The following is a 26,630-nucleotide window of genomic DNA, read 5'->3' as shown; positions in this document are numbered from 1 at the left end:
CTGTGAAGGCTTCCTGTCCAGCAGGGGGCGGGCTGATGCAGCAGGATGTGTTTCTTCTCGGTGCGGTGTGTGAGCACATACGGCTCTGCAGACGACTGACAGACTGCATCACGTTCAGTAACACCCATGGAAACAGTTTGCTGACTTCAAAGCTCGACTCACAGTTTATCCAGCGTGAATCTGAGGCCATCTGGGTCTGAGACGGGTTCAGGGAAATAAAGTGAAAGAGAAAGTCAGAAAGGAGCCAGAACAAACAGACAGGGAGGTGGATTCAGACTGTGGGGGATCAGTGTGAAGAGGTCTGGACTGGGCCCACAGTGGACCCTGAGTACGACTCACCATGGACTGATGAAACGACAGGAAATCCCCAAACGTGTTTCTCTGACCTCCTCTGTGGTGGCCATCGTTGTTTTCATTTCTTAAATGTGTAAAATATTTTAACGGTTTCTCTGGAGAAAGCGTTCAGACGGTGAAAGTATCTGAATGAGTCATAATCACACAGACATGGTTCATCTAAAAGTCAAAACAGTAACGATGAAGCTAATGAACGCTGAAGACATGGATCCCTCAGTCAGAAAGTTGATGCTCTCTCACATTTTAAAATCTCAGAGTTGGACTTTGGTCTTTAAAAAACTTGAAAAAAGACATTTCCTGGACCGAGGAGTTGAATGTGACTAATATCAAGTTTAATCAGACAAAAGAACTTGATAAGATTTCAGTTTTGGAACCTCAGACCGGACCCCACGTCTGGTCCACATCCCTCTGCACCACCACAGAACCAACCGGGTCTTGGAGGATGCAGCTGAGGAGGCCTGTGGGTGATAAAGCCTCGGGGACACTGAGCTGGTGCTGAGCACAGCTGGACAGATACAGTTGGCCCAGTGTAAGTCAGGTGTTACAGCCCATCCATGAAAACCTTCCCCCAGTCAGCCTGCTTTAAACCACCTGCTACAGGAAACAAACTGACGTCTGCAAACACCAACAAAGAACCAACTCAGGGATCAGCCTCATTCACACATTCAGGAACCACTGCTGCACAGGAGGTCACAGAGCAGGAGAGATGAGGAGCAGAGGAGGTGCAGGCTGTTGTTGGGAGCTTGACCTCCATGCTCACAGCGCAGCGAGCATCACGGCTCATTGTCAGCCATAGTTTCTGTTAGCGAACAGGGGCAGGAAGCAGAGGGAGCTCAGGATAAGCTAATGAGGAAGCTAAGCTAATGAGGAGGCTAAGCTAATGAGGAAGCTAAGCTAATAAGGGAGCTCAGCTAATGAAGAAGCTAAGCTAATGAGGAAGTTAAGCTAATGAGGAGGCTAAGCTAATAAGGGAAGCTAAGCTAATGAGGAGGCTAAGCTAATAAGGAAGCTAAGCTAATAAGGGAGCTCAGCTAATGAAGGAGCTAAGCTAATGAGGAAGCTAAGCTGATGAGGAAGCTAAGCTAATGAGGAAGCTTAGCTGATGAGGAAGCTAAGCTAATGAGGAAGCTAAGCCAATGAGGAAGCTAAGCTAATGAGGAAACTAAGCTAATAAGGGAGCTCAGCTAATGAAGAAGCTAAGCTAATGAGGAAGCTAAGGTAATGAGGAGGCTAAGCTAATGAGGAAGCTAAGCTAATAAGGGAGCTCAGCTAATGAAGAAGCTAAGCTAATGAGGAAGCTAAGCTAATGAGGAAGCTTAGCTGATGAGGAAGCTAAGCTAATGAGGAAGCTAAGCCAATGAGAAGGCTAAGCTAATGAGGAAGCTAAGCTAATGAGGAAGCTAAGCTAATAAGGGAGCTCAGCTAATGAAGAAGCTAAGCTAATGAGGAAGCTAAGCTAATGAGGAAGCTAAGCTAATGAGGAACCTGCTTCGTGTGGGGAGGAAGTAGAGAGCAAGTACAAATGTTCCTGTGTGAGGGCCCAGCCTGTTTGGAGAGGAGGAGATGGAGAGGAGGAGATGAAGAAGAGGAGATGGAGAGGAGGAGATGGAGAGGAGGTGATGGAGAGGAGGAGATGTAGAGGAGGAGATGTAGAGGAGGAGACAGAGAGGAGGAGGCGAAGAGGAGGCTCCTCCCAGCGCAGTGATCCAGCAGCTCCCTCAGTGAACATCCTTCTCCTCTAATTTGGTGACAGGCCTGTTCCTGAAGTTTAAAACACTGGCTGGGGAGCAGTTACTGCTGTGTGTGTGTGTGTGTGTGTGTGTGTGTGTGTGTGTGTGTTAGTACATTTCAGCGTGGTGGAAGCGTTTGAGGATCTGCAGATAAAGATCTGAAACAGGGACCCTGGTGGTCTCTGTGGTTCCTGTGGGTCTGGGGTCTGGGGTCTGTGAGCTGTTCTGGACTGTTCTGGATCTCGTAGACTCTTTGATGACTCCCCTGGTTGAGTTGTTTGTTTTTTTCACGGCTGGGCTCTCTGTGTTTCTGTGTCTCTGACCCAGTCCTGGCGTCCAGCCTCTCCCTCCTCTTCCTCTCTGAACCTTCAGCGTACTTCAGCGTGTCGTCTCCTGGTTTGTCTCCTCTGGTCTGGGTGAGTCTCTGATGATCAGGTGTTGATCACAGAGTGAATCCTGTGGTTTAATCAGCTTTGACAGGTTAAATATGAAGCCCTGAGATCAGCTTCCTCTGCTTGGTGCTGACCTTCCTCTGATCATCTCAGACTGAAGTTAAGCTGCTGACCTGTGTTTAATTATCAAACATTAATCAGCCAATAAGGAGATTTTTTACATGCGTGTTGCTGCGTCAGTGTGGTCCAGAGTTTCCCAGGTTGTATCCTGAGCGTTTCCTCAATGATTTGGTTTTATCAGCATCAGGTCGCGTCTGAACCAGAGAAACTCTCCTTGCTCTGAGTCTGCAGTAAGGACGACATCGACCTGGAAGTTGTGAGGAAACTTTCTTCAAAAGTATTGCAACTTATTTTCTCCTTTTTTAGTAAATTTGTCTTTTTTTTTCTCCATAAATCATTTCCATTCTTACTGATGTATGTTTTCAGTTTCTTTGTTTCAAAAATTAACCCTTAACTGTTCACCTGTGCGTGTTTATTTCTGTTACTTACATTAACTGAACAAACTGAGCTGAGCTGAAGGATAATCATGAATTAACCAGAAAAAGCTTTAATCATCAGTAACTCTAACGTTAGCTGTGTTGCTGCTGTGGCCCAGCTCGTCTCTGTGATGAACCTGATCCAGGACTCGACCCCGCAGAGCCGGGCACACAGGACGTCCCCTCAGAGCAGGAAACTCCATCAGTTCATTATTTAAAAGGGTTAAAGCCTGGTGTTCTGGGTCACTGTTACGGTAACGCCGCTCACGCTGCTCACGCCGCTCACGCTGCTTCCTGCAGAGCGAGGACGGACTCAGGAAACATGTAACATCACCTGAACATGCTCAGCAGCTGAACGTCCCTTTAATAAATCATGGAGTCAGTCAGCCGTAAACACTGAATACTACACACACACTTTAGCCCTGGTTAGCCACTTTAGCTTAGCTTATGGAGCATGAAAGATGACTGAGAGATCCAGGGTTAGGTTATGACAGGAAAATCGTCCTCACATCCTGTGTTTCTGCGCTCAGAGGTGAGCAAAGAGCAAAGAGCAAAGAGCTGCTGCTGCTGCTGTGGGCTCACAATCAAACCATCATTTCATTACAGCTTCTCCACCAAGTAATCGTTGTATTTTCTGCACCAGCGGTCCAAATCATACGGACAGAGCTGCTTCCTCTGTCTACCCCCCTCTCCTCTGATGTATCCGTGCTCTTAGAGTCTGTTTTTAGAAACTGCTCTCATCCTGTGGACTGTGAACGCCTCCTACGGTCGGGCTCGCGTGGCGTGTGTGTTTATATATTTATCTTTGCTTTAGAAGTCGGTGTGTGTGCTGCAAACGTCTGAAAGCTTCTCTAACTGGACACCAGGAAGTACGTTAGAGTCTGATTGGACTGAGGGGGATCAAAGGTTCATCAGAGACGGATTAAAGAGGAGGAGTGGCCCTGTCGGCTCCTGGGGCGGGCCGGGGGGGCAGTTTGTGATGGGGGTTGAGTTGAGGTGCCCATGTGTGTATGATGGTGTGTTTGTCCATGTAAGTGTGACCGTTTCCTCCGTGCAGAAAGACTGATGAGCCGACACGTTTTCCTCCTCCACACTTTGAGTCCAACGACCAGGATCTCCTCCCGTAACAAGCTTTCTGTTTGACATTTTCAACTCTTTCCTGCAAACAAAGAGATGTGTTTCTGGTGGTGCAGCATTTTGATCTAATTTACAACAGATAAATTAATAACTTAAAAAAAGCTTTGGCCTCTAAAACAAACCACAGGACTCTCTCCTTCAGTCTGGAAACCAGAATGGTCACAGGTGTGTGCTGTGCAGCCTCTGAGGAGGAAGGAAACAACAGGAACGTCCTCCGTTGTCAGAATTTGCCAGAAGCGACTGTGTTTTATCTCCATTCGCCTTTTAAACAAATCAACGGAGACGCTCTTCATAATCTGGATGAGACGCCTGCAGTCAGAGTTGGTCAGGGAGATACTGACGTTAAATAGCTTCAGTATTCTTCCTCTATCTGCTCTGATGCTATCTCACATTTTTCATTTACTTCTCCGTCCTGCCAACGCTGCCAGCTTTTTGAATTCATGACTGAAGCTTCTGTGTGAGTGAAAAACACACATCATCACACACACAGACTGAAACAATACAAATAAAAACTTTTTTTCTTGAGCCATCAGGGATCAGGAAGATATTTCCTCACTGCTCGCTAAAAGACATCGACTGATATTATTTATTTCTGTCTCAGTCTCCAGCAGTTTGAGTTCATTTCACACAGGATGGGATCAGAGTGAGAGCTGTAGCCTGACTCTCTGAGAGACAGAGACAGGCGATGAACTGAGTTTCTGTTGCCATGGTTACCAACCAGCGTTTGAGCCAGTGCAATGATTAAAGAACAATCAGACCAATCAGAATGGAGTATTCACCCAGACCATGGTTTAAGATTCATTACTCAACGGGCTCTAATTTCATGATGCAGCGCAGGGGGCGCAAGCCTGGCGCACCCCGCGCAGTGTTCATTTCGTGACGAAACAGCGCAGAAAGTGCGCTGAAAGCTCGCCAGCTCCAACCTGGTCTATCCTCGGCGCAAAGCGGAGTGCACCCTCCGCAGCTGAAATTCGGTGACAGGCACATGTGCCCACACGTCAACAAAGCCTCAGAGGCAGGTTTCCAGAGTGTCAGGCACATTTTAATGCAGTAAACAATCACAGCAATCACTATTTAATGTAACCGTCTGAACCAGCCTTAACAGCCTTAACATCTGATACTGAGTATATATCTGGCTTCTCTCATTTCATTTCATTCAAAGAGAAAAAGGAGAAAAAAGAAACAAAATAAATGTATGTTATTCAGGATTTACCCGTGATTTCCCATATTTCTCTGTTTTAGTCTTTATTTTTAACGTGATCTAAAAAGATGGAGTACATTATTGTCAGGAGGACGAGGTGGAGACACTGGGAGAGTATACAGTATATCACCAAAGGCTCTGCTTGGCGATGACAAACCAGGAGTGCAGGTGGATCAAAAGTATTCTGAATGGATAAGCCAGCTGTGTAACTGTCTCTTCATTTTGTTCTCCTATTAATGACAAAGGAACAGGTTAAATCTGTCCCGGGAGCTGGCCCAGACGGTGACGCGCTTCATGTCCTCTGATGTGCCCCATTGTCCATTCTCCTGCTGCAGGGACAGCTGCTCTGACCGTCTCTGCTATCAGGTCTTTCCAGCAACAGCGCAGTGACAACAGCGCTCGGCTGTGTTAAACCCACTCACGGCTTTTCTCCTCCCTCTCTGCCGTTTGCGTGGCGGGAGGCGTGGATGCGCAGCTCTGCGCTCCTCTGCGCCTTGGCTGCGCCTCTCTTGGCACTGCAGGAAACTTGCAAACTGCGCCGGTCACGCCCTGTCTGTGCGGCACAGGCCGGTGCAGGGCAGGTGCGCCTGCGCCTGGTCTATGAAATTAGAGCCCTGTGTTTTATGGTTCTCTGAGACACAACATAAGAAAATGTGAAACAGCTGGTGATAAAAGCTACACCAGGATACGATACATCACAACAAACATGTTACCGTACCATGAAGTTTGTTTGGAGTCAGCGTTGGGATAAAATAGGATCTGATTTATGCTCCATCGACCCTGACAGAAACGCTCACAGGTCTCTGAGGATCAGTTTCAGTCATCAGGTCGATACCCAAACGTCAGATCATCTCCTCATAAACAGCATTTGAGGAAGAGACTGTCTGTAGACCGTTTAGTCGTCTATCCTCAGAGTATGTGTCTTGTCTGCTTGCTTTAGATCTATCCATGGTGAGATCTAGGTGGACTGATCAGATCAGGGTCGTCCTCTCTGCTGACGCCTCCTGTGATTTGGGGAGTTTCTGTCCTGGTGGTCAACAACCATGAGCTTTAATCCTCTGGGGACAAAGGTCCAGGACCGACCCGGAGCCTCAGGTCCAGACCCTGAGTCTCAGGTTCAGACCCGGAGCCTCAGGTCCAGACCCTGAGTCTCAGGTTCTGCTGCTGTTCAGCGCCGGGCTCATCACTTAAGAAATGTATCCAAATTAAGTTATTCTCCGTGGCCCTGACCTGAGCCGCCTTTACTCCATCTCATCTGGACTAACACGATTTCCCTCCTCACTGCACTCAGCGGAGGAGCTCGTCGTCTGGTTCAAACGCAGCTTTTTACTGCGACGGGGAGAAGAGAGCGTGTTAATCTGATCTCAGCCTCTCTCCTCCAGCCGCTCGCTGCCTTCAGGACGCCTTTAGGGCTTTACTGATTATGAAAGAGGGACGAAGTGACGATCTGTACTGAACGTTCACCAGGAGCAGATCTGCTGCTCCTCACCGGGAAACAATCTGTGTCAAGTCCTCCTTCTCCGAGGAGAAGAGGAGGTGTCAGAGTGTGAGAGGAGCGCACGCAGGAGCTGGAGAGTCCACTTCAATAATTCAGAGCAATAAATAGGTCAGAGTATTATTTAAGCAGAGGATGGAGCAGAGGGTGGAGCAGAGAGGAGCAGAGAGGAGCAGAGAGGAGCAGAGGGTGGAGAAGAGGATGGAGCAGAGGATGGAGCAGAGGATGGAGCAGAGAGGAGCAGAGGATGGAGCAGAGAGGAGCAGAGAGGAGCAGAGGGTGGAGAAGAGGATGGAGCAGAGGATGGAGCAGAGGGTGGAGCAGAGAGGAGCAGAGGATGGAGCAGAGAGGAGCAGAGAGGAGCAGAGGGTGGAGAAGAGGATGGAGCAGAGGATGGAGCAGAGGATGGAGCAGAGAGGAGCAGAGAGGAGCAGAGAGGAGCAGAGGATGGAGCAGAGAGGAGCAGAGAGGAGCAGAGGATGGAGCAGAGGGTGGAGCAGAGGATGGAGCAGAGGATGGAGCAGAGAGGAGCAGAGGATGGAGCAGAGGATGGAGCAGAGAGGAGCAGAGAGGAGCAGAGGGTGGAGCAGAGGATGGAGCAGAGGATGGAGCAGAGAGGAGCAGAGAGGAGCAGAGGATGGAGCAGAGGATGGAGCAGAGGATGGAGCAGAGAGGAGCAGAGGATGGAGCAGAGGATGGAGCAGAGAGGAGCAGAGGATGGAGCAGAGAGGAGCAGAGAGGAGCAGAGGGTGGAGAAGAGGATGGAGCAGAGGATGGAGCAGAGGATGGAGCAGAGGATGGAGCAGAGGATGGAGCAGAGAGGAGCAGAGAGGAGCAGAGGGTGGAGAAGAGGATGGAGCAGAGGATGGAGCAGAGGGTGGAGCAGAGAGGAGCAGAGGATGGAGCAGAGAGGAGCAGAGAGGAGCAGAGGGTGGAGAAGAGGATGGAGCAGAGGATGGAGCAGAGGATGGAGCAGAGAGGAGCAGAGAGGAGCAGAGAGGAGCAGAGGATGGAGCAGAGAGGAGCAGAGAGGAGCAGAGGATGGAGCAGAGGGTGGAGCAGAGGATGGAGCAGAGGATGGAGCAGAGAGGAGCAGAGGATGGAGCAGAGGATGGAGCAGAGAGGAGCAGAGAGGAGCAGAGGGTGGAGCAGAGGATGGAGCAGAGGATGGAGCAGAGAGGAGCAGAGAGGAGCAGAGGATGGAGCAGAGGATGGAGCAGAGGATGGAGCAGAGAGGAGCAGAGGATGGAGCAGAGGATGGAGCAGAGAGGAGCAGAGGATGGAGCAGAGAGGAGCAGAGGATGGAGCAGAGGATGGAGCAGAGCAGAGGAGATGGAGTAGAAGCTGGATGGACTCATAACAGCAGCTATGACAGAGAAATAACAGAGAGGAGAAGAGGAGAAGAGGAGAGGAGGAGAGGAGGAGAGGGGTGTAATCACATGGAAAGAGGGATGAGAAGGAGAGAGGATGACAAGAGGAGAAGTGTAAGAAGAGAGGAGGAGAGAAGGAGAGAGCAGAGGAGGAGGAGGAGGAGGAGGAATAATGGGCTGTAATGTGTGCACTAATCAATGAAAGAGCGTGGGAGCTCCATCTTTCAATCCTCATTCAGCTCATCCACACACACACACACACACACACACACACACACACACACACACACACACACACACACACACACACACACACACACACACACACACACACACACACACACTTGTCTTGTGTGTGTTGCTGCTCGGCCAAATGTTGGAGCAGCAGATGAAGCAGCAGGAGAAAAGTCGAAGCATCATTCACTCAGGAAACTCTGCAAACCTTCATGTAAATCCTTCGCCACCGCCGCCGCCACCGCCACCGCCACCGCCACCGCCACCGCCACCGCCACTGCCACCGCCGCAGATCAGAACTTGTTACGAGCGCTGCGACCACCACAACAATGATTATGTTGCATGTTAAGTTAGGGAACACTTTCTCGATTGTTGTTTAATCCACGTCCTGCTGTTCCCGCCTCACGTGCACGCTCAGAGTGACTTCACCGTGGTGATGATGTAAGACTGCTCAGCTGTTTCTGTGGCAGCAGACAGAGCATGATGGAAGTTTTAGTTTGGGCGCTGATGGAGGGCAGGTCGATCCTGATCTGTGGCTCCTGGAGCCAGATCACTGAAGTGGACTAACGGTGACTCTCTCAGCCTCCACGTCTGGGCTCTGGGCTCTGAGCGTGACCGTGTGTGAACACGTTAACAATGATCAGACCTGTTACTGTGGTGACGTGTGCAGAGTTTACTCAGCATTTCTCATTCAGAGACACATCAGTGGTCACAGATGAAACTGCTGTTAGCTTAAATATTAAAGAAAAAAGGGAAATGATGTTTTATAAAAGGGTTAAAGAAAAGCTTTGACCGGGAACCACAGCAGTTACCACAGTCACCTGTGGCTCTGAGGATCTCAGCCTCAGAAACTGTTAGAACATTAGCGCTGTAGCTCGGGGCTAGCCTGACCTAATGCTAACAGCAAAATGAGATTTATCACTGACAGACCATCCAGCGCTGACGGTGTCAAACAGAGAAACCTGGCCTTGTTATGGGTCCTCAGTCTTTGGTTGGTCTCTAAAACATCAGGACGGGGGTTGATCATTTCCTCCATACGTTTGAGAACATCAATCTGTTGTAAATATTATAACGGTCACAAACACAACACATGTGGATCATGGATTAGCAGCATATCTTGAAACAAGCTGTGCTCTCCATCACTGAGGAAACCAGACATGAACCACAAGATATGAACAAAGGCCAAAAAACAAAACGACATGAGCAAAAAGAGGCAATACAACACGACACAGGACAAACACTTTGCCCCACGGGGACAATCAAGACACCTTGAACCTTGAACACATGATCCAGTACAACAGGATGTAGTACAGTCCAGTACGGTTCAGTATCCTATCCCAGAGTTTCTCAAAGTACGGTCCACCATGACCATGAACAAGATGTGCATTTTTAAGATAATAGTACGACGTGTGTGACACCAGATTATAAACCATCAGTTTCTATCTGGGCTGATCTTCTGGGACATTTAACCTGCTGGTCTCTGAGTTTTTCACCTTTATTCAATCAGATAAAGACTCATCGAGTCCAGTTTCTTCCTGACTGGGCTGTTTAGAAGATATTAGGAGTTTGTCCAATCAGAGACACAGCTCAGCTCATGTGACTGACGACGCCCTATAGTTGTTAGACAGGAAGCTCACAGCCTGCGTCACATCCAATATGGCCCCCGCCAACGATCAGCTCCATTAATCTGCATCAGGAACAGACAGGGGGCGCCACAGAGACCACAACCGTACTTCATCCGGTCTATGGGGATGATGGTGTGACCCGGTATCACGGTATCCTCGATAGGATAGGATGCAGGAAAACAAGGGGATACAGCACTTTCTGATAGGATACAGCACATAACACACAGATGGGCAGGATACGGTACACTGTGACATCACACAGTGCGGTACGGTATGAAAGCAGTACTCTGATTAGTATATGAAGCTGTAAGATGCTGCAGTATACGATGAAACACTGGGAAATGAAAAACACCTGAAAACGAAGCGTCAGTTTCCTCCTCACGGATCAGAAAGTCGTCTCCTGTAAATGTTGCTTTATGGGATGTTTTTACTGAACTCTAAGGATGTCTGCTCCGGTTCAGGAAGGTCTGAAACAGCCTTTTTCATCATGTTGGTGAGTTTCAGATCTCCACTCTTCTAAAAACACCGCTCTCACCCAGCTGTCTGCTGTCCCTCCTCTTCCTCTCTCTGACTGAAGCTCAGCTGGCCTGGAGTCAGCAGACATGACATGCACCGAGCAGACAGCACGCTGGGGGTTACGCAAGACCCCAGTTTCATGGTCGAATGCAGACGCTCCTCTCTTCTTCTTCTTCTTCTTCAGCGCTTGTCTTCAGCTACAGAGCATCTCAATCATTTATCCCCTGCCCACTGGCCGCTCTGCCGTCCGTGTCTCCGCTGATTGGGCCAAAGTGAGCGCAGAAGTGGCTTTGCTTCAGATTAATATTGATGCTCTCTGGGTGTCGTCCCTCTGCACATTTTAATGGGTTTGAGTGGAGAAAGTGGAAGCAAAGCCTGCTTATTTAATCATTCTTGGCCTTGTATTTAATAATTTAATTTCTCATGGCACCGAACACAGAAATAAAGTTGACTCATATACGTGTAGTCCTACGTATAAGGGATTCCCTCAGCTCCTGTGTGGATGGTATACGCTGCGCTGCATGACTTCATAATTTATCGTTGGCTGGCGTTTTTCATTATTTAGTTATTGTCAGGAAAACGGGGAACATCAAAAGTTGATGCTGAGGTTCAGCAGCTCAGAGCTCTTCAGAGGCTGGTCTGTGTTTTTAAAAGATTTAACTGTTAAACTTTATAAATAAGAAGGAGAAAAACAGCAAAGCACTCGTTGTACTTTGATTTTTTATACCACACTTGTAACATTTTGTTGAAAACATGAATAATCATCTTTCTTTAAACCAGTTATTCATCCTGACAGTTTGGGACATCACATTGAGCTGGATCTGTTGTTCCCTCTCATCAGCGTCATGGTGCTGAGATGTTTACATGCTCATGTTAATTCTTGGAGGAACCATTTTTCCCTTTGAAAAGGATTGTGGGATATATGAGTCATCCAGGTCAGTTAGTTTAAAGAGAAAATCTATAGCTCCTCTGAAAGCGTATAAAAATGTAAAGATGATGTAACTGGCGTTGTTTCCTAAAGCATAACCTCGTGTTTCCCGTCAGTGATCTAAGGACCAATTAGCGTAGCCGCTGTTAGCAGATGGTGAAGCAGTAATGAACTCAAACCCAGTCATGCTACGTGATGAACTAACTGGACTGTATGAGATCCAGATGGGACATGATTATGAGCATAAAGACAGGCCATTAACGACCCACGCTAATTCCTCCTCTCTGTGCCCTCCCTCAGACGGATACACCACGGACGACATTGAGTTCTACTGGCGAGGAGGGGACAACGCGGTGACGGGCGTGGACAGGATCGAGCTGCCCCAGTTCTCCATCGTGGATCACAAGCTCATCTCCAAGAACGTGGTCTTCTCCACAGGTAGAGTACCGTGACATGGATCTCAGCATTTACAGTAACATTAACACAAGACAATACAGTATGGTACGGCACCATAAGGTACAGCACAGTACGGTACAGCACAGTATGGTACTGCACAGTATGGTACAGCACAGTACGGTACTGAACAGTATGGTACGACACAGTATGGTTCTGCACAGTATGGTACAGCACAGTGTTCTACGGTACAATATGGTACGGCACAGTATGCTACAAAACAGTATGGTGGAGTACAGTATGGTGCAGCATAGTATGGTACGGCACATTATGCTACCGCACAGTATGGTACAGCACAGTACAGTACAGTACAGTATGGTATGGCACAGTATGGTACGGCACAGTCTGCTACGGCACAGTATGGTATAGCACAATATGGTTAGGCACAGTATGGTGCAGTACAGTATGGTACTGGAAAGTATGGTACAGTACAGTATAGTACAGTAAAGTAGTGTAGGCACAGTATGGTGCGGCACAGTATCCTACAGCAAAGTATGGTGCAGTACAGTATAGTACGGCAAAGTATGGTAGGCACAGTATGGTGCAGTACAGTAAGGTGCAGTACAGTATGGTGCAGTACAGTATGGTACGGTACAGTATGGTACGGTACAGTATGGTGCAGTACACTATGGTGCAGTACAGTATGGTATGGTACAGTATGGTACGGTACAGTATGGTGCAGTACACTATGGTGCAGTACAGTATGGTATGGTACAGTATGGTACGGTATAGTATGGTACGGTACAGTATGGTACGGTACAGTATGGTACGGTATAGTATGGTACGGTACAGTATGGTACGGTACAGTATGGTACGGTACAGTATGGTACGGTATAGTATGGTGCAGTACAGTATGGTGCAGTACACTATGGTACGGTATAGTATGGTTCAGTACAGTATGGTACGGTATAGTATGGTACGGTACAGTATGGTACGGTACAGTATGGTACGGTACAGTATGGTACGGTATAGTTTGGTACGGTACAGTATGGTACGGTATAGTATGATACGGTACAGTATGGTACGGCACAGTATGGTACGGTACAGTATGCTATGGCACAGTATGGTACGGCACATTGTGACATGAATCTATTTAACACAGTTCAGTGCAGTTGGATGTTTTGTGATCAAACAGCTGCTTTTCCTGAAACGGTGTCTTGGACCTCGGTGCTGCACAGATGAGTCTGTCTGCACAGCAGGTTTAAAGGATAAGGACCAATAATGACACACACATTTATGTTGTTTTACATGTGCAGGGCAAAACAAACAAAAAAAACACACTGCTTAAGCAATAATGTGCAATTTAATAACACAAGCCTTAACAATGCATCTTTTTTTTATCTTTCCTTTTGCACTCTTTGCTGCTAACTTGTCTTTGTTTGGTTTGCATGGGGCTCTTATGTTTAATAAGTGTTACTGTGCTGAGACGTGGGCACTGAAGCAATCCATAAATATTGACTCATTTCACTGTTTGCTTGTATTGATGTGAAAACAGCATCAGCTAATTTGCAGCTATGCAAAGTGTTATGCAAATGCAGCGAGCAGCCATCAGATGAAGTGTCGTCCTGGAGACACAGAAGACACCATGACTTATTTAACAGCAATAAACAAAAAGACGGCTGTCTGATACAATGAAATATTCATCCACACTCTTCTGCATCTTCATATTCATGAATTTGTCATGCAAGCAGGAAAGCAAATGTGAGCAGGGTAGCAGTTCTGCTGAAAACAGTTTCTGAGAAGTGTGCTGAATGAGAGCAGAGCATTAAAGCGAAAGGAAGGAGGAGAACGGACCAATGAGACGACTCGTGTTGTCCGTGAAGGTCCCACGGTCTAAACACGCCTGTTAATAACACAACGCTTCCTGATGGATGCACAATGTTTGTGTGCATCAGTGTATGCAGCGTCCATCAGCATGCACGGCAGGAGGTCCAGTGTTCCCCCGCAGGGCGTCTGGTTTCATTATCTTTATGGAGAGATGTGGGCCGAGCCAGAGGCCGAGCCAGAGGCCGGGCTGCAGGCCGGGCTGCAGGCCGGGGATTCCCTCTTAACGTGATGTCTGAGCTGATACTGAAGCAGCGACCCGGGGGTCACGCTCAGATGCAAACATCAGCACAAGTACCCGGGCGCTGATCCAATACAAGTGTCATCTTCCACTCCAAGGATAGGCAATGTCAGGCTTGTCTTTATGAATAAGAAATATCCAGGGCTGCACCTCCTTCCTGTCATTTTCTGCCCAAGTGGTTCCCTCTGCATAAAGGAGTAGCTCAGGCATTGTCTGTGTGACTCAGGCTGACATTAGCTGACTGTAAAGGCAGAGCTAAGTGGCTGCTGGGTTGTTGGTGCTTTCATTAAAGACTTAATCTTCCTCTACGGCCCCTCATCTGTCTCTGCATGACTGTCCAATAAGCTGTATATTACAGCTCCTCTTCCTCATCTTCCTCCTCTTCCTCCTCTTCCTCCTCTCTGCTGTAACACAGCTCAGACCAAACCACAGCCAATTCCCCGAGGAGAGAAATATGTGTGCTGATACACCTGAGTCTGTTCGGGTGGAGCAGAGATAAGAGCGACCATCAGAGCTCTGGAGATAGCAGGTGGCACTCAGGCTCTTCACGCTCCCTCCACATGAGGAGAGGTGAGGTATGGACCTGTGTGATCTGAAAGGGAAACAGCTGAAGGAGTGCTGTCCTCTGAGGGTCACAGCTGACTGTTTTACAAGCGTCCAATCAAACGACAGACGAGGAAGAGTAGCTGCTTGATGAAGAACTCAGTCTGCAGGAAACTAATCAGCGATGAAACGTGCGATTAGACGTCCTCCAGATCATCTAACCCTTCCTTGTTTCCTCTCTGCCTTTCCTTCCTTGTTTCCTCCACCCTGCAGGTGCGTACCCTCGCCTCTCGCTGAGCTTCAAGCTGAAGAGAAACATCGGATACTTCATCCTGCAGACGTACATGCCGTCCATACTGATCACCATCCTCTCCTGGGTCTCCTTCTGGATCAACTACGACGCCTCGGCTGCCAGAGTGGCTCTAGGTGAGGCTCCCAGGACAAACACAGACACGGGGGGGGGGGGGGGGGGGGGGGGGGGGGGGGGTGTTGAAACAGGGACGACACTGACAGAGCCACAAGGAAATCTGAGAGGACAAATATTGACTTAATCCCTATATAAATATATGTTCTTTATTTTATTTTTTGATACTAGCAGTGTTAAAACAAGTTATGGCATGGGGGTCCATACTTTTTCCAAAAAGTATTTGATTCTTTCTATCTTTTTTTTTTTTTTTTTTTTTTTTTTTTTTTTAACATGCTGCATAAACATCAGCAAACACTGAAAGCCCATTCCTGTCAGTTAAATAATAAAAATGAAATTTAAAAAAAGGAGAAATAATGAGATTATAAAGTCTCACTAATGTGACACCAATTCATAATTATAAGAAAAAAAGTTTAAATTATGAGATAAAAAGTCATTAATATTAATTTCTTAATGGCACAGCGTCTCAATCTACCCACAATCCATTTCTCTCTCATATTGATCAGACGCTGGAGCAAACTTAGAGCTGCTGCTTTGTCTTTGGTAAAGTTTCTTCCTGTCCGTCGCATAATTATGACTTTATCGTCTCATTATTTCAACTTTTAAATAAATTATTTAATCAATTAATGTATTTACTATTTTATTTATTCATTTAATTATTCAGACTGATGGAAATGGGCTTCCACAGCAAAGGCTCTAGTTCTCATCGTGTCGTAAAACGGTGCTACCTCCGCTGCAGAGCCACAGCTGGCTATGAGGCGCTCGCCGCTTAGTGTATCAGTCCACGTGTGTGGCGTGCTGGATATAAACAAACGCAGGTAGTCTGCCAGGACGAAGAGACACGATGAGAACTAGAGCCTTATTTAGCGGTGTTTTTGTGTGAAAGTAACGCGCTGAAAATTCTCTAAATAAAGCGTGAATGCAGACCCATATCAGAGTTTTTGGTGGGAGTCTGTTTATTTGTGTTTTTGGTCAAGTAAAATTTGGCCCCGTCTGAGTGCAGAGGAAACCTGCAGAGGAGCAGGGAGGGGGTGTTTGGTGCGAGCGCTCTGGGCTTCTGCTGCACAAAAACACTGCTGTAGGGGTAATTTCTGCCCTAAACCTTGTGATAGGACCAAACTTGTTCCATCCTGGAGTATCACTTTAAGGGCAAAATGTGTCAGAATGATTTAATGGCAGGATCAGGATCAGGATCAGGATTTGATCAGGACTGTTTTACACATTTCAGACTGTGTAAGTTGACAGATTGACTTGAATGCTGTGACAGATAAAGACAGACTGCCTATAATAGACAGAGAGTCGGGAAAAACAATGTCACAGTCACAGCACGCTGGTCCTTATTCTTCTTTCTGTTTACTGCTGATTTCAGACATTTTACCATTTCTTTCTTTGTTGTTTTTTGTTTTTGAGCTGTTTCTCGTGTGAATCATTTATCTACAGACGTCAGCTGGAAAAGTTGTTGAGTTTCTGCAGAATGCACAGAGCGTTAGCGTTAGCTTTAGCCTGTACACAGTCCACATGGAGTTTATGAGAAGTTACTGGATGTTCTTTAGCTGCTGGTCCCTCACACTAACACCTCTGACAGAGAGCTCTGTGATGATGGCGCTCTGTAAAAATGAGAGCAGAGTCTGAAAAGGGAGACGTCAGCAGAGTGGGCGCAGGAACACTTCACACACATTAGCTGGAGCTCTGACACACAGATCCCCTCAGAGCTGAGCTGATCCTGACTGTTTTGTGTGTTTTTAATATAATTTAATGTAAAAGCAACATTATCAGCTCTCCTCTGCTCTGTCGAGTCAGGCTTTGGAGGCTTATGTTGAATCAGGGTGGTGTAAAGTCCTCCTGGGGAGGTGCGTGGAGGTGCATTTTGATCTGTTGTTCCTTGAAATGCAGCGTCAGGGCCGCGGCTCAGCCAGGAGAGGAACAATTTATTCCTTCTTTACTTTGCTGATCCAAAAAGTGATCCCAACAGTGATCCCTGATCTGAGGTTAGTGATCCGTCGCAGACTCAGTTACATCTGCCTGCAGGGGGACGGAGGAGACAGGAAAGGAAAGAGTAAGACATCTGTAAGAAGAAGAAGAAGAAGAAGAAGGACTAACAGCTTCCTGTCCCCGAGGCAGAAAACGTCCTGAGAGTTTAAAGATCAACAAACACGACGTGGACAGAGCCTGCGTCTCCATTTCTCATTTATCCAGAAACATTTACCTCTTTACATCTTCATGATTCGACGTCTGCGCCGTGTTAGAGGTTAAATAAGAGGATCTACTTCCTGTTCACTCATGGTAGAGTCAGTCATCTCTGATTCTTCCTTTTGTTGCTGCGTTCGCTTCACTGAGAGTCACAGTTTTTCCTCCACGTCATCCTCGATTACATAAACCTCTCGTAGCCTCTGAGGTTTTTTTTTCCTGTTTCCACTTCATTGTGTTTATCATTTCAGCTCCAGCTCCGTCCTCCCACCATCCCTGGCTTTAGTGGACGAGGCAATTTGGCTGATTGACGACTGAGCTGCATTTAGTGATGGGGGAAAGGCATGTTTGGGATTTACTAAGAGAAAAGAGGTCACGCTCTGTAATGGAGGGGGTCAGCAGAGTTGGTGAAATGTTTGGTCACCCCTCCAGTCCACACCGGGTCCAGGAGCCACTTGGTGACCTGCTTTTGGGCATTAGAGCGGGGCCTGTCATGGCTGAATCACATGGCGCCGTGCTGCAGAAATCCTCTGCTGTGGTTGTTAAGCTTGGCTGCAGCAGCTCGGGGAAATTTCCTGAATCCTGTTTTTAGCAGTGGTCACCTGACGGCTGTGTGACAGCTGTTTAATCATTCACTGAGTGTTTACAGAGACTGTTAATAGAAGTTACCGTTAATAATCGAGCTGCATTTAGAGTCAGATATAGGTTTGCTCTGGAGGATTCACGCAGGCGCTGAGACAATAACTCAATCACACGTGAGCTTCTAACGTCTGCGTTAATGGGATTCCACTTTCAGAGCGTTAATAAAACCAGCGTGGATATGAAATGTAATTACTGTTAGCTACCGTCACTGTGTCACTCATAATAAGCTGAACTCTCCACACTGACACGCACAGTCAGGCTCAGAGAAACCCTCCAAAGCTCGCTGCATCAGACGTTAAAGTCTCCCAGACTCTTCTCAGAAGATCCTCTTCTCTAACGAACCGGACCAAGGCCGACCTCTGGATTTTAGATCCCACGAGGCTCCAGGTGACCGTGCTCTGGTTGGTCCCAGTGTGTGGACTGGAGCTGTGAAGGAAGGAGCCTCTGGTTTGACTGGTCCTGACAGACCTGATGAAGCTCAGACACAGAGTCCAGCTCCTAACGAGCAGGGCCGGCCCTAGCTCAGCATGCGCCCTGGGCGACAGACAAAAACACCCCCCATTAAAAAAAAACAAAAATCAAAACTGAAATTGGACCTGGGGTTAGATTAATTGCACTTTGTTTTAAATGTAATTAATCTGACTTTTTCCTTTTTTTTTTTTTTTAATCTCTGCTCTTAATCTATTTTTTTATTATTATTATTTTTATTATTATTTACCCATTGATTGATTTATTTGGTCTTATGCCCCAAATCATTAAAGTCTTTTTTTTTTTTCCTTTGATGTCGTCTACGTCTTCTTTGTCTTCATCAGAAGATCTTTTTCTTCCTCTTAAAGCTTTTTTATCTTTCTGCTGAAACCTCATCTCTGTGGTCACACTGTTCTGCTCAAAGTGTTTTTATCCATTTTGTTTCGTGTTTTGTTTTTGTCAGTGCAGTCTTTACTGCTCCCTGCTTGTTAAATGTTTATTTTATGGGGGGTTTTTTTTCGACAGGTATCACCACCGTGCTCACCATGACCACCATCAACACCCACCTGAGAGAAACCCTCCCTAAAATCCCCTACGTCAAAGCCATCGACATGTACCTGATGGGCTGCTTCGTCTTCGTCTTCATGGCCCTGCTGGAGTACGCGCTGGTCAACTACATCTTCTTCGGACGGGGCCCCCAGCGCCAGAAAAAGGCAGCGGAGAAGTCGGCCATAGCCAACAACGAGAAGATGAGGATGGACCCCAACAAGGTGAGCTGACCTCCACAGGCGGTGTTAGTCAGACGCTCTGAGAGCAGCTCAGTCTGCAGACGCCGCCCCAGCTCTCCCACGCCAACGTTTCAAAGAGGAAGAAGTTCAGTTTGCTCCAGATTCAGATTTCCTTAACTCTGCATTGAAAGTTTAATTATTCATGAAGTTATTTGAGGAGCAAAGAAAAGAAAAGTCACCACTTCAAATGAAGAGTTGACCCAATGTTTTCTGCTTCCAACTTCAGCGAGTCCTGATAAACTTTCTCTGTCTGCGCTCCAAACGGACGCCACGCCAGCTGGATCAGGGAGAGACGGCCTCTGAGCAGCTTCCTGTCTCTGATAGAAAAAGCTGAGTTTTGATTTCCTGCTCCCAGCTGACGTGGACTAAATGCTGCGAGCTGCGAGGCCGGATGGCTGCTGTAACACAGCTCAGAGTAAAGTGAAAACAGCTCAGGTGAAGTCAGACAGGTGTGTGTTTGAGAGGAGCACAGCAGGTAGAGGAGGAAAGATTTCATATGTTTGCAGGCATTTCACCAGAAAACACGAAAACATGCAGTGAAAAAAATCTGTTTTTACAGACACAGAGAAAATACTGTAGTACACATGCCAGGCCTGTAGGTGGCGATAGAGCAGGGATCTACAGCGATTTTCAGACCAGGGACCCCATGTGACACACACACACACAGCTCTACACATCCGCAGTCACCTTGTTGCTCTACCATGCAGAATCTTTGTCCTTGCAGTGGCTTGTGGGTAATGTAGTCGGCCGAGATGACACTCTGTACGCCAGGATGAAGCAGCGAGATCTGGATGGTCACGACTCCATATGGGAACCGATCTTTGTGGACGATTCAGCGCTGGGACTGAGCGATCAGAAGAACAAGGTACTGTGAGGTGATGGAGAGGGTGGAGGCAGTGGAGGAGGTGGAGGTGGTGGAGGTTACTCAGGTGATCACTGACGCTTATTTCCTCTCCTCCGTCCTTTCCTCAGATGGAGGCTCATGAGAACATCCTGCTGGGCACGCTGGACATCAAGAACGACATGGGCGTGTCGGAGCTGGCTCTGGGTCTCAACGACCCCAGAAACACCATGCTGACCTACGACAGCACGCTGCAGTACCGCAAAGCGGGCCTGACCAGACACAACTTCGGCAGGAACACGCTGGAGTGTCACATGTCGGCCCAGAAGAAGAGCCGGCTACGGCGGCGCACCTCGCAGCTGAAGATCAACATCCCAGACTTGACTGACGTGAACGTCATCGACAGGTGGTCGAGGATGATCTTCCCCACCGTCTTCTCCTTCTTCAACGTGGTCTACTGGCTTTACTACATCAACTAGAGAGCACGCCGCAGAGGACGAGCACGAACAGCACGACGCGGTGCTCACGTCTGGTTTGTGTCCGTTTCACTCGGAGCGATCTGGTGAAAGTGGACTGAGCATGTCCAGGACTGGATCCATCATATCTCTGAAATCACCACCTGCTGGCTAACACGAACAAACCTTACAGAAGAGAGATTACTAACATATACGGTGCCTCTTCCTGAGCGGTTCATGGAGATTTATGTGTTTTGTGGCTTGTGTTTCTTTAAGATGTTTGATTTTTTATGTTTCATGTACACCGTACAAATTATTTTGCCAAACAAATATCAGTTAGAAATGAATCAATCACCATCCGACGACTTTCACTGACGTTTAGAGGAAGTGCTGCAGCAGGTCCACGAGGTTTTTATTTCTGTCAGTTTATTGGTCCAGAGAATATTTCATACAGATATTATTCATGTAAGGGCCTCAGTCTGCACAGTTTATAATCATCAGTGAAAAGATTAAAATTAGCTTTTTTAATTAGTCATTTCTTAAAACTATTTTACGTCCCTGTTTATCGGACGGCGTTGTGTTAAAGCGACTCAGATCATTCCTAAACGGTCAAGTGTTTACTCAGACTTCAGACACGGTGGAGTCAGGCATACAGGAGATATAGACGTAGGTGTAGATGTAGGTGAAGGTATTGTTATACATATAGATATATAGATATAGATCTAAGTAGAAGTTATTTATCATAAATTTATTGGAATAATCTGACTAAGGAAACTCTGTCTAAACTTTGGTGATAATCTGTACAACCCTGATCAAAACAGACGTTACCCTGAGCTGAAAAATCTCTCTATCAGACCTGAAACCAACACAGAGTGAAAGAGAGGAGGGAGCCAGTGGGAAAAAAAGCACAAGATCAGCAACCTGAGTTTTTGGCAGATTCATTTTGATACAGTTTCTTTAAGTATCACCTTCATCCTCCTCTTCCTCCCACGCTGGATTATCCAACTCTTTAACGAAACGTTTCAGACAGGCTTTGTTCTCAGACTGGTCACAGTGGATCGATCAGGGAATCCAGATTTGGACGTTTACTCTCAGATTACCTGACGATGCGTGTGACTGTATGTTCACGGAGCAGGTTTTATAAAACGTTTGCACACGTCGTATTAAAAGCCATAGAGGCTGTACTCCTGCTGATACCTGGTGCTTCTGGGAGCTGTTCGCTGAAATGACTCTGATGATTCTTTACGGTTCGTTCCAGTGACGTGAAAATGCAAAATCCATTAGGGCTGCGACACACAGGACTGTCGCCTCCCTCTCAGCGCAGACTCGCCACACTGTCCGTATGAATGAAACTAAACCACAGACCATGAAAAGTCAGGGGACCAAACTTTAACAGCCGACACAGAAAGGGAGACAAAGTTTTTACTCTAAAACGGGAACAAGTAGCTGGAGCTTTGTCTCCTTCATCTCAAGTGCTCCTTTCACGTTCACCTACAAAGAACAAAGATCTGGTTTCTAAAGGGACTCTGTGTCTTCGTCTGCTCTGTTCGTTAAGCCGTGTGTGATCAAACATTCATATCGTTTCCTTCAGATGTAGCTTCACACAGTAACGTCTCTGCATGCTCTGTACAGTCCTAACTTTTTATCACTTTTTATCACTCAGCTTTCTTTCATCTGTGCTTTTATTGTGTTCGTCTCACCTCACAGACGCTTATACTGAAGTCTGTGTTTACAGCTTATAAAAGTTTATATATATATAGAGGATGATGATCTTTTGACATATGTAGAATTTTTATACAACATTAACGAGGAGAGCAAAGTGACTTTCTAACAAACACTGCCCGACAAACAAAGGACTTTACCTGACAGGTGTTTATATCTTACCTACAACGAGTTTTATGTCTTCAAAGTCACTGAAAAAAAAAAAAAAAAAAGACGTGTTAGAGCCTGATTTGTCACAACGACCTGAGAAAAAGTTACAACAGCGCCCCCTACTGTCACCTGGAAGTCACCTGTTTTACTGTGTGATTAAAGCTGCCATCTCCTGCTCCTTCTCTGCAGTTTAATCTGATCATTGATGTCTTCATGAAATGGTAGGAACATGTTTTGGTCCAAAAAGCCAATAAATCAAGCACAGCAGCATTGTTTCCAGGCTCTCATAGCCCCTCTGTTCAGAACGCTCTGATTTAGTGGGCGTGGCCTTCATATGTAAATGAGCCACCGCTGATACCGCCCCGCTCTTCCACGTCACTGAGAGCGGCGCCACGAGCTCCGAGTGCACAATGTTTAGAAAACAGAGAAGCTGGTTTACCGTAACATTACAGGCTAAAACAACAGGCTAACTGCAGCTAAAGTTAGCATCCTGAAGCTAACACAGAGACAGGGGGGACACTGAGGAAAAGCTCTTCCATCTGCTCCACAGCACACAGCATTTAAAATACTCACATTTCCAGGGTCCCAGGTTTGTTGGAGGATGGTTGGTAATGCGCCTGGATTCAGGACCAGTCTATTGGCTAGCCCTCTGTTGGACTGTCCAAAGTTGGAAAAGCAGTCGGCCGTGAAGTGACTAGCACACACATGCTCAGTTTTACTGAGTGTAGCTGGAACATTTCCTGATAAATGAACTCTAGACACTTAGTCTGTCTTCTTCTGAGATGGGAAGCTCGAGCATGGAGCTATGTGGCTGTTTACAGCCAAAAACAGAGCAGTGATGGCTCTTCAACTCTGCCCTGGTGGACCAATCAGGTCAGACTTGCTCCTGATTGGTCAAAAAAGGGAATCCCTGACATCGGCAAATCCCCAAAATCCAAACAGCTGGTTTTAGGTCAGGATTTTACATTAACAAGCTCTACTAAGAACAGGTTTGGTCATTAAATATCACATTTTGTGGGCTGGGAGGAAAGACAAAGACCCACACATTTCACTAAAAGACTTAATAAAGAGATTTTTGCACAATATGGGACCTTTAAGACTCTTTTTTAAAAACACATTATTTTCAGTTGTGCTCAGAAATGACAGGCCGTCATACAGCGTCACTGATCAGTGTCCACGGCGCCGCGTCACACTCTGATGTCACGCCATGAACCAGGAAGCCAGGCTACACATGGCTGTATCTTGTACACACATTGTGTGATCTTTACCAGATTTAACACACAAGATCACAGTCCCACTCTGAGCTCATATACAGATACTTTAGAGTGATAGGAACAGCGCCACCTATCGGAGATAAGTGATATTTACTCCAATAACACTTTTAGTTAAGCAAAGCCACACCTACAGCCAGACCTCATGGTCGTACGTGACTTTTTGCTGAGGCAGATCTTGCTTCACATGCCAAGACCACGACATGCCCAGGCAGACACGCATGGTGAGGGCCCTCTTATTGCTGCTCGCATTTTTTTTTTTTTTTTTTTTTTTTTTTGTAATTACATTTGGGGCTCGGAAAATTTTGTTAAATTGTCGACCAGCTGTGACTTTTCAGGCTTCCAACATTTTTTATTTCATTTCAGGTCATTGTTACATTTCAGGCTCTAACAAGGTTTCACACAGTCAGTGATATGCTTTTATTTTCTAAATGTCTGGTGATTATTTTGAGAAGTTTCTGCACATTTATCTTGTTTTTATATACATATATATCTATTTATTTATTTATTTAAAAATACTGTGTTTATTTTGTACAGGAACCCCATGACTGGAAATGTCAGTTTTTCTATCCATTACTACAGATTTACTCAAATGTAGGATGTGTGCGTTATCTCTGTAAATAACACCCATGAGCTTGTCACAGATCAGCACATTTTCCAGATTAGTTTAAATTAAGAGAACGAAACGCTGACGTGAAACCGTGTAAATAATCTATTTTCTAGTGTCACTTGTTCACTTTTTGGTTGGTTTTTGCTCTATTTAAAAAAAAAAGCACATTTTCTTTGGATTTGCCAAAATGTAACATATATCCATGAATGTAGATTTTATCTGATACAGCATGTGTCTGCTGTGGTGTGTCAGCGAGAGGACAACTCTTACCTGAACCAATGATCAGCGAAATACAGCGCAATGTACAACACGTTTAACACACACACACACACACACACACACACACACACACACACACACACACACACACACACACACACACACACACACACACACACACAGGGTCAGTGGTATAAAGGCCTACAGTCAGCCGTCTCAGGTCAGCACACGTCACTCTAACACACACACACACACACACACACACACAGACGACGTTCACAGTCAGAATTGTATTTATGGAGAAGTACCTTAGTGAGTTTGTCAGATTTATAATTTTGATCCTTCCAGCTTCCTGTTTGTCACAGATCATCAGAAACAGTGTGATACTCCTCTAATCAATCCATCTTTTAAAGTCATGAAGGTTCCTGATCCTCCTCAGCCATAGACCAGTCCCCCTGTACCCTGTTTGAGGATCTTTCTCCGTCTGCACTCTTCTCCTGTGTGTGACGGGACACGCTGTGTGTGACGGGACACGGTGTGTGTGTGAGTGTGTGAGAGTGTGTACTGGATGCTGGTCAGCTGAACGCCGTGTGTAATAAAGCGCAGCGGGAACCGTCAGGAAGGGTCTGCTTCATGAATCCTTCACTCTGAAAACGTGTTTGTACTTCACAGCGCTTTTTGTTTCATATATTTTTATACTCGTAAACTCCTGTGGGGGAAAAGACAAAAAATACCAACACTTTGCTGTACATGAAAGAGTTTTCACATTTATACTGAACAGATGATGATCCTGTAGGGGTTCTGGGAAAGCAATGTAAACCTGTAAACCCTGTCATAATCCTCCTATCAGGTGTTAGACACAGTGGATGGTTTGAAAACGGCTTTTTCCTCTTTGACCGTGGAGAGTTCAGGCTTTCAGAGTCAAACCGTGTTCCTCTTTGACCGTGGAGAGTTCAGGCTTTCAGAGTCGAAGCGTTCCCATCAGAGAGCAGAGCCTCCTCTGAGGAGCTGGGACAGAAACCACGTCCTGAAAGCCTACAGACACACCGCGGTGACAGTTTGTTTGCACACACTCACAGACGAAGCCTTAGCCCTGCTGCCCTGACTTCACTCCAAGCAGCCTCAGTCCTCCGACCCCCCAGACCCCCTGACAAACCCTGGATGTGCCCCTCACCAGAGCCCCCAGAACCCCCAGAACCCACAGAACCCCCAGAGCCCCGAGCTGGACCCGTTTCAGAGATACGCCCTGAAGCAGTCAGTGTCTGTCTTTACTATCAACAAACTATGGAAATTCATACAATGTCAATAAATATTGTATACAGTTCTACATTTATCTGTGTTCTCGTTATTTATTTGATCAAACTTGGAGGAGAAATGGAGCAGACGCACTCTGAGCCCAGAGCTTTCCACGATGGATTAAAAATAAAAATAAAAAAAGAGTCCATCAAGAGTCCATCTACGAAAAAATGGTTCACTGTCTCCATTATTTAAAATTTTTAGTGTGCATTATTTTATTTTATTTCATCTTATTTCATTTTATTTTATTTCATCTTATTTTATTTTATTTTATTTTATTTATTTTTTTATTATTATTATTATTTTTTTTCGATTTTTGTATTTTTCTACTTACACCATTAACGGTAGCTGTCAACACAACAATTTCCCAATTTGGGATCAATAAATTAATTTTATTATATTCTGTTCTGTTATAATGTCAACTGTTTACTGTAGACTTCCACTATATTATTATTATTATTATTATTGTTGTTGTTGTTATTATTAAAAGAGAAGAAGCAGAGATACTCACAGTACAGCAGCCCATCCCGTGGAAACAGAAACACCTTAAGAAGAAGGAGGAGCAGGTTAGCTAACCATGTGCGTTTTAGCTTAAAATGTATGAATTAGCCTGATGGTTAACACTGACAATAGACAACATGTTTCAGTGATATCAACATCTGAAGGTTTTTGGGTTTTTTTCTTAGCATTTTAATGCTCTCCTTTGCTCCAACTTGCAGAGGAGGGTGGTGTGGATCCTGCTGGTGTGGACGTGACAGAAATCTATGAATAGCTTAGCTTTGATGAAAACCACACTCAGAGTGTGAGTCATGAGATAAACACCAAACACCCTGAATCAGTTTTTTTCTCAAATTTTCCTGATTCAAATAAAGTCATGAATCATTTTTAACTGACTCTGAAGATCCTGGACTTATTAAAGACTGATCATGCTCCATTCAAAGTTACTCTGCAGACTCAAAGATCATCAAAAACAAGTCA

General features: G+C 46.1%; 1 protein-coding gene across 1 annotated transcript in view; it reads left to right on the top strand.

Moving 5' to 3' along the window:
- gabrb2b (gamma-aminobutyric acid type A receptor subunit beta2b) overlaps nucleotides 1-24,539 on the top strand; it is an 84,079-nt gene extending 59,540 nt beyond the window's left edge. The window contains exons 6-10 of the mRNA XM_074672069.1: nucleotides 11,819-11,956; nucleotides 14,853-15,005; nucleotides 18,826-19,070; nucleotides 19,813-19,953; nucleotides 20,061-24,539. Coding sequence (XP_074528170.1) covers nucleotides 11,819-11,956; nucleotides 14,853-15,005; nucleotides 18,826-19,070; nucleotides 19,813-19,953; nucleotides 20,061-20,408 — 1,025 coding nt within the window. The 3' untranslated portion in view covers nucleotides 20,409-24,539. The remainder of the gene's footprint in view (nucleotides 1-11,818; nucleotides 11,957-14,852; nucleotides 15,006-18,825; nucleotides 19,071-19,812; nucleotides 19,954-20,060) is intronic.
- The last annotated feature ends 2,091 nt before the right edge of the window (nucleotides 24,540-26,630 follow it).

Source organism: Halichoeres trimaculatus, unplaced genomic scaffold, assembly GCF_033239565.1.
Source record: "Halichoeres trimaculatus isolate MK-OKI-2021-1 unplaced genomic scaffold, fHalTri1.1 fHalTri1_scaffold_6, whole genome shotgun sequence".
Lineage (NCBI taxonomy): Eukaryota > Metazoa > Chordata > Actinopteri > Labriformes > Labridae > Halichoeres > Halichoeres trimaculatus.
This window is presented reverse-complemented; position numbering and strand designations above follow the sequence as displayed.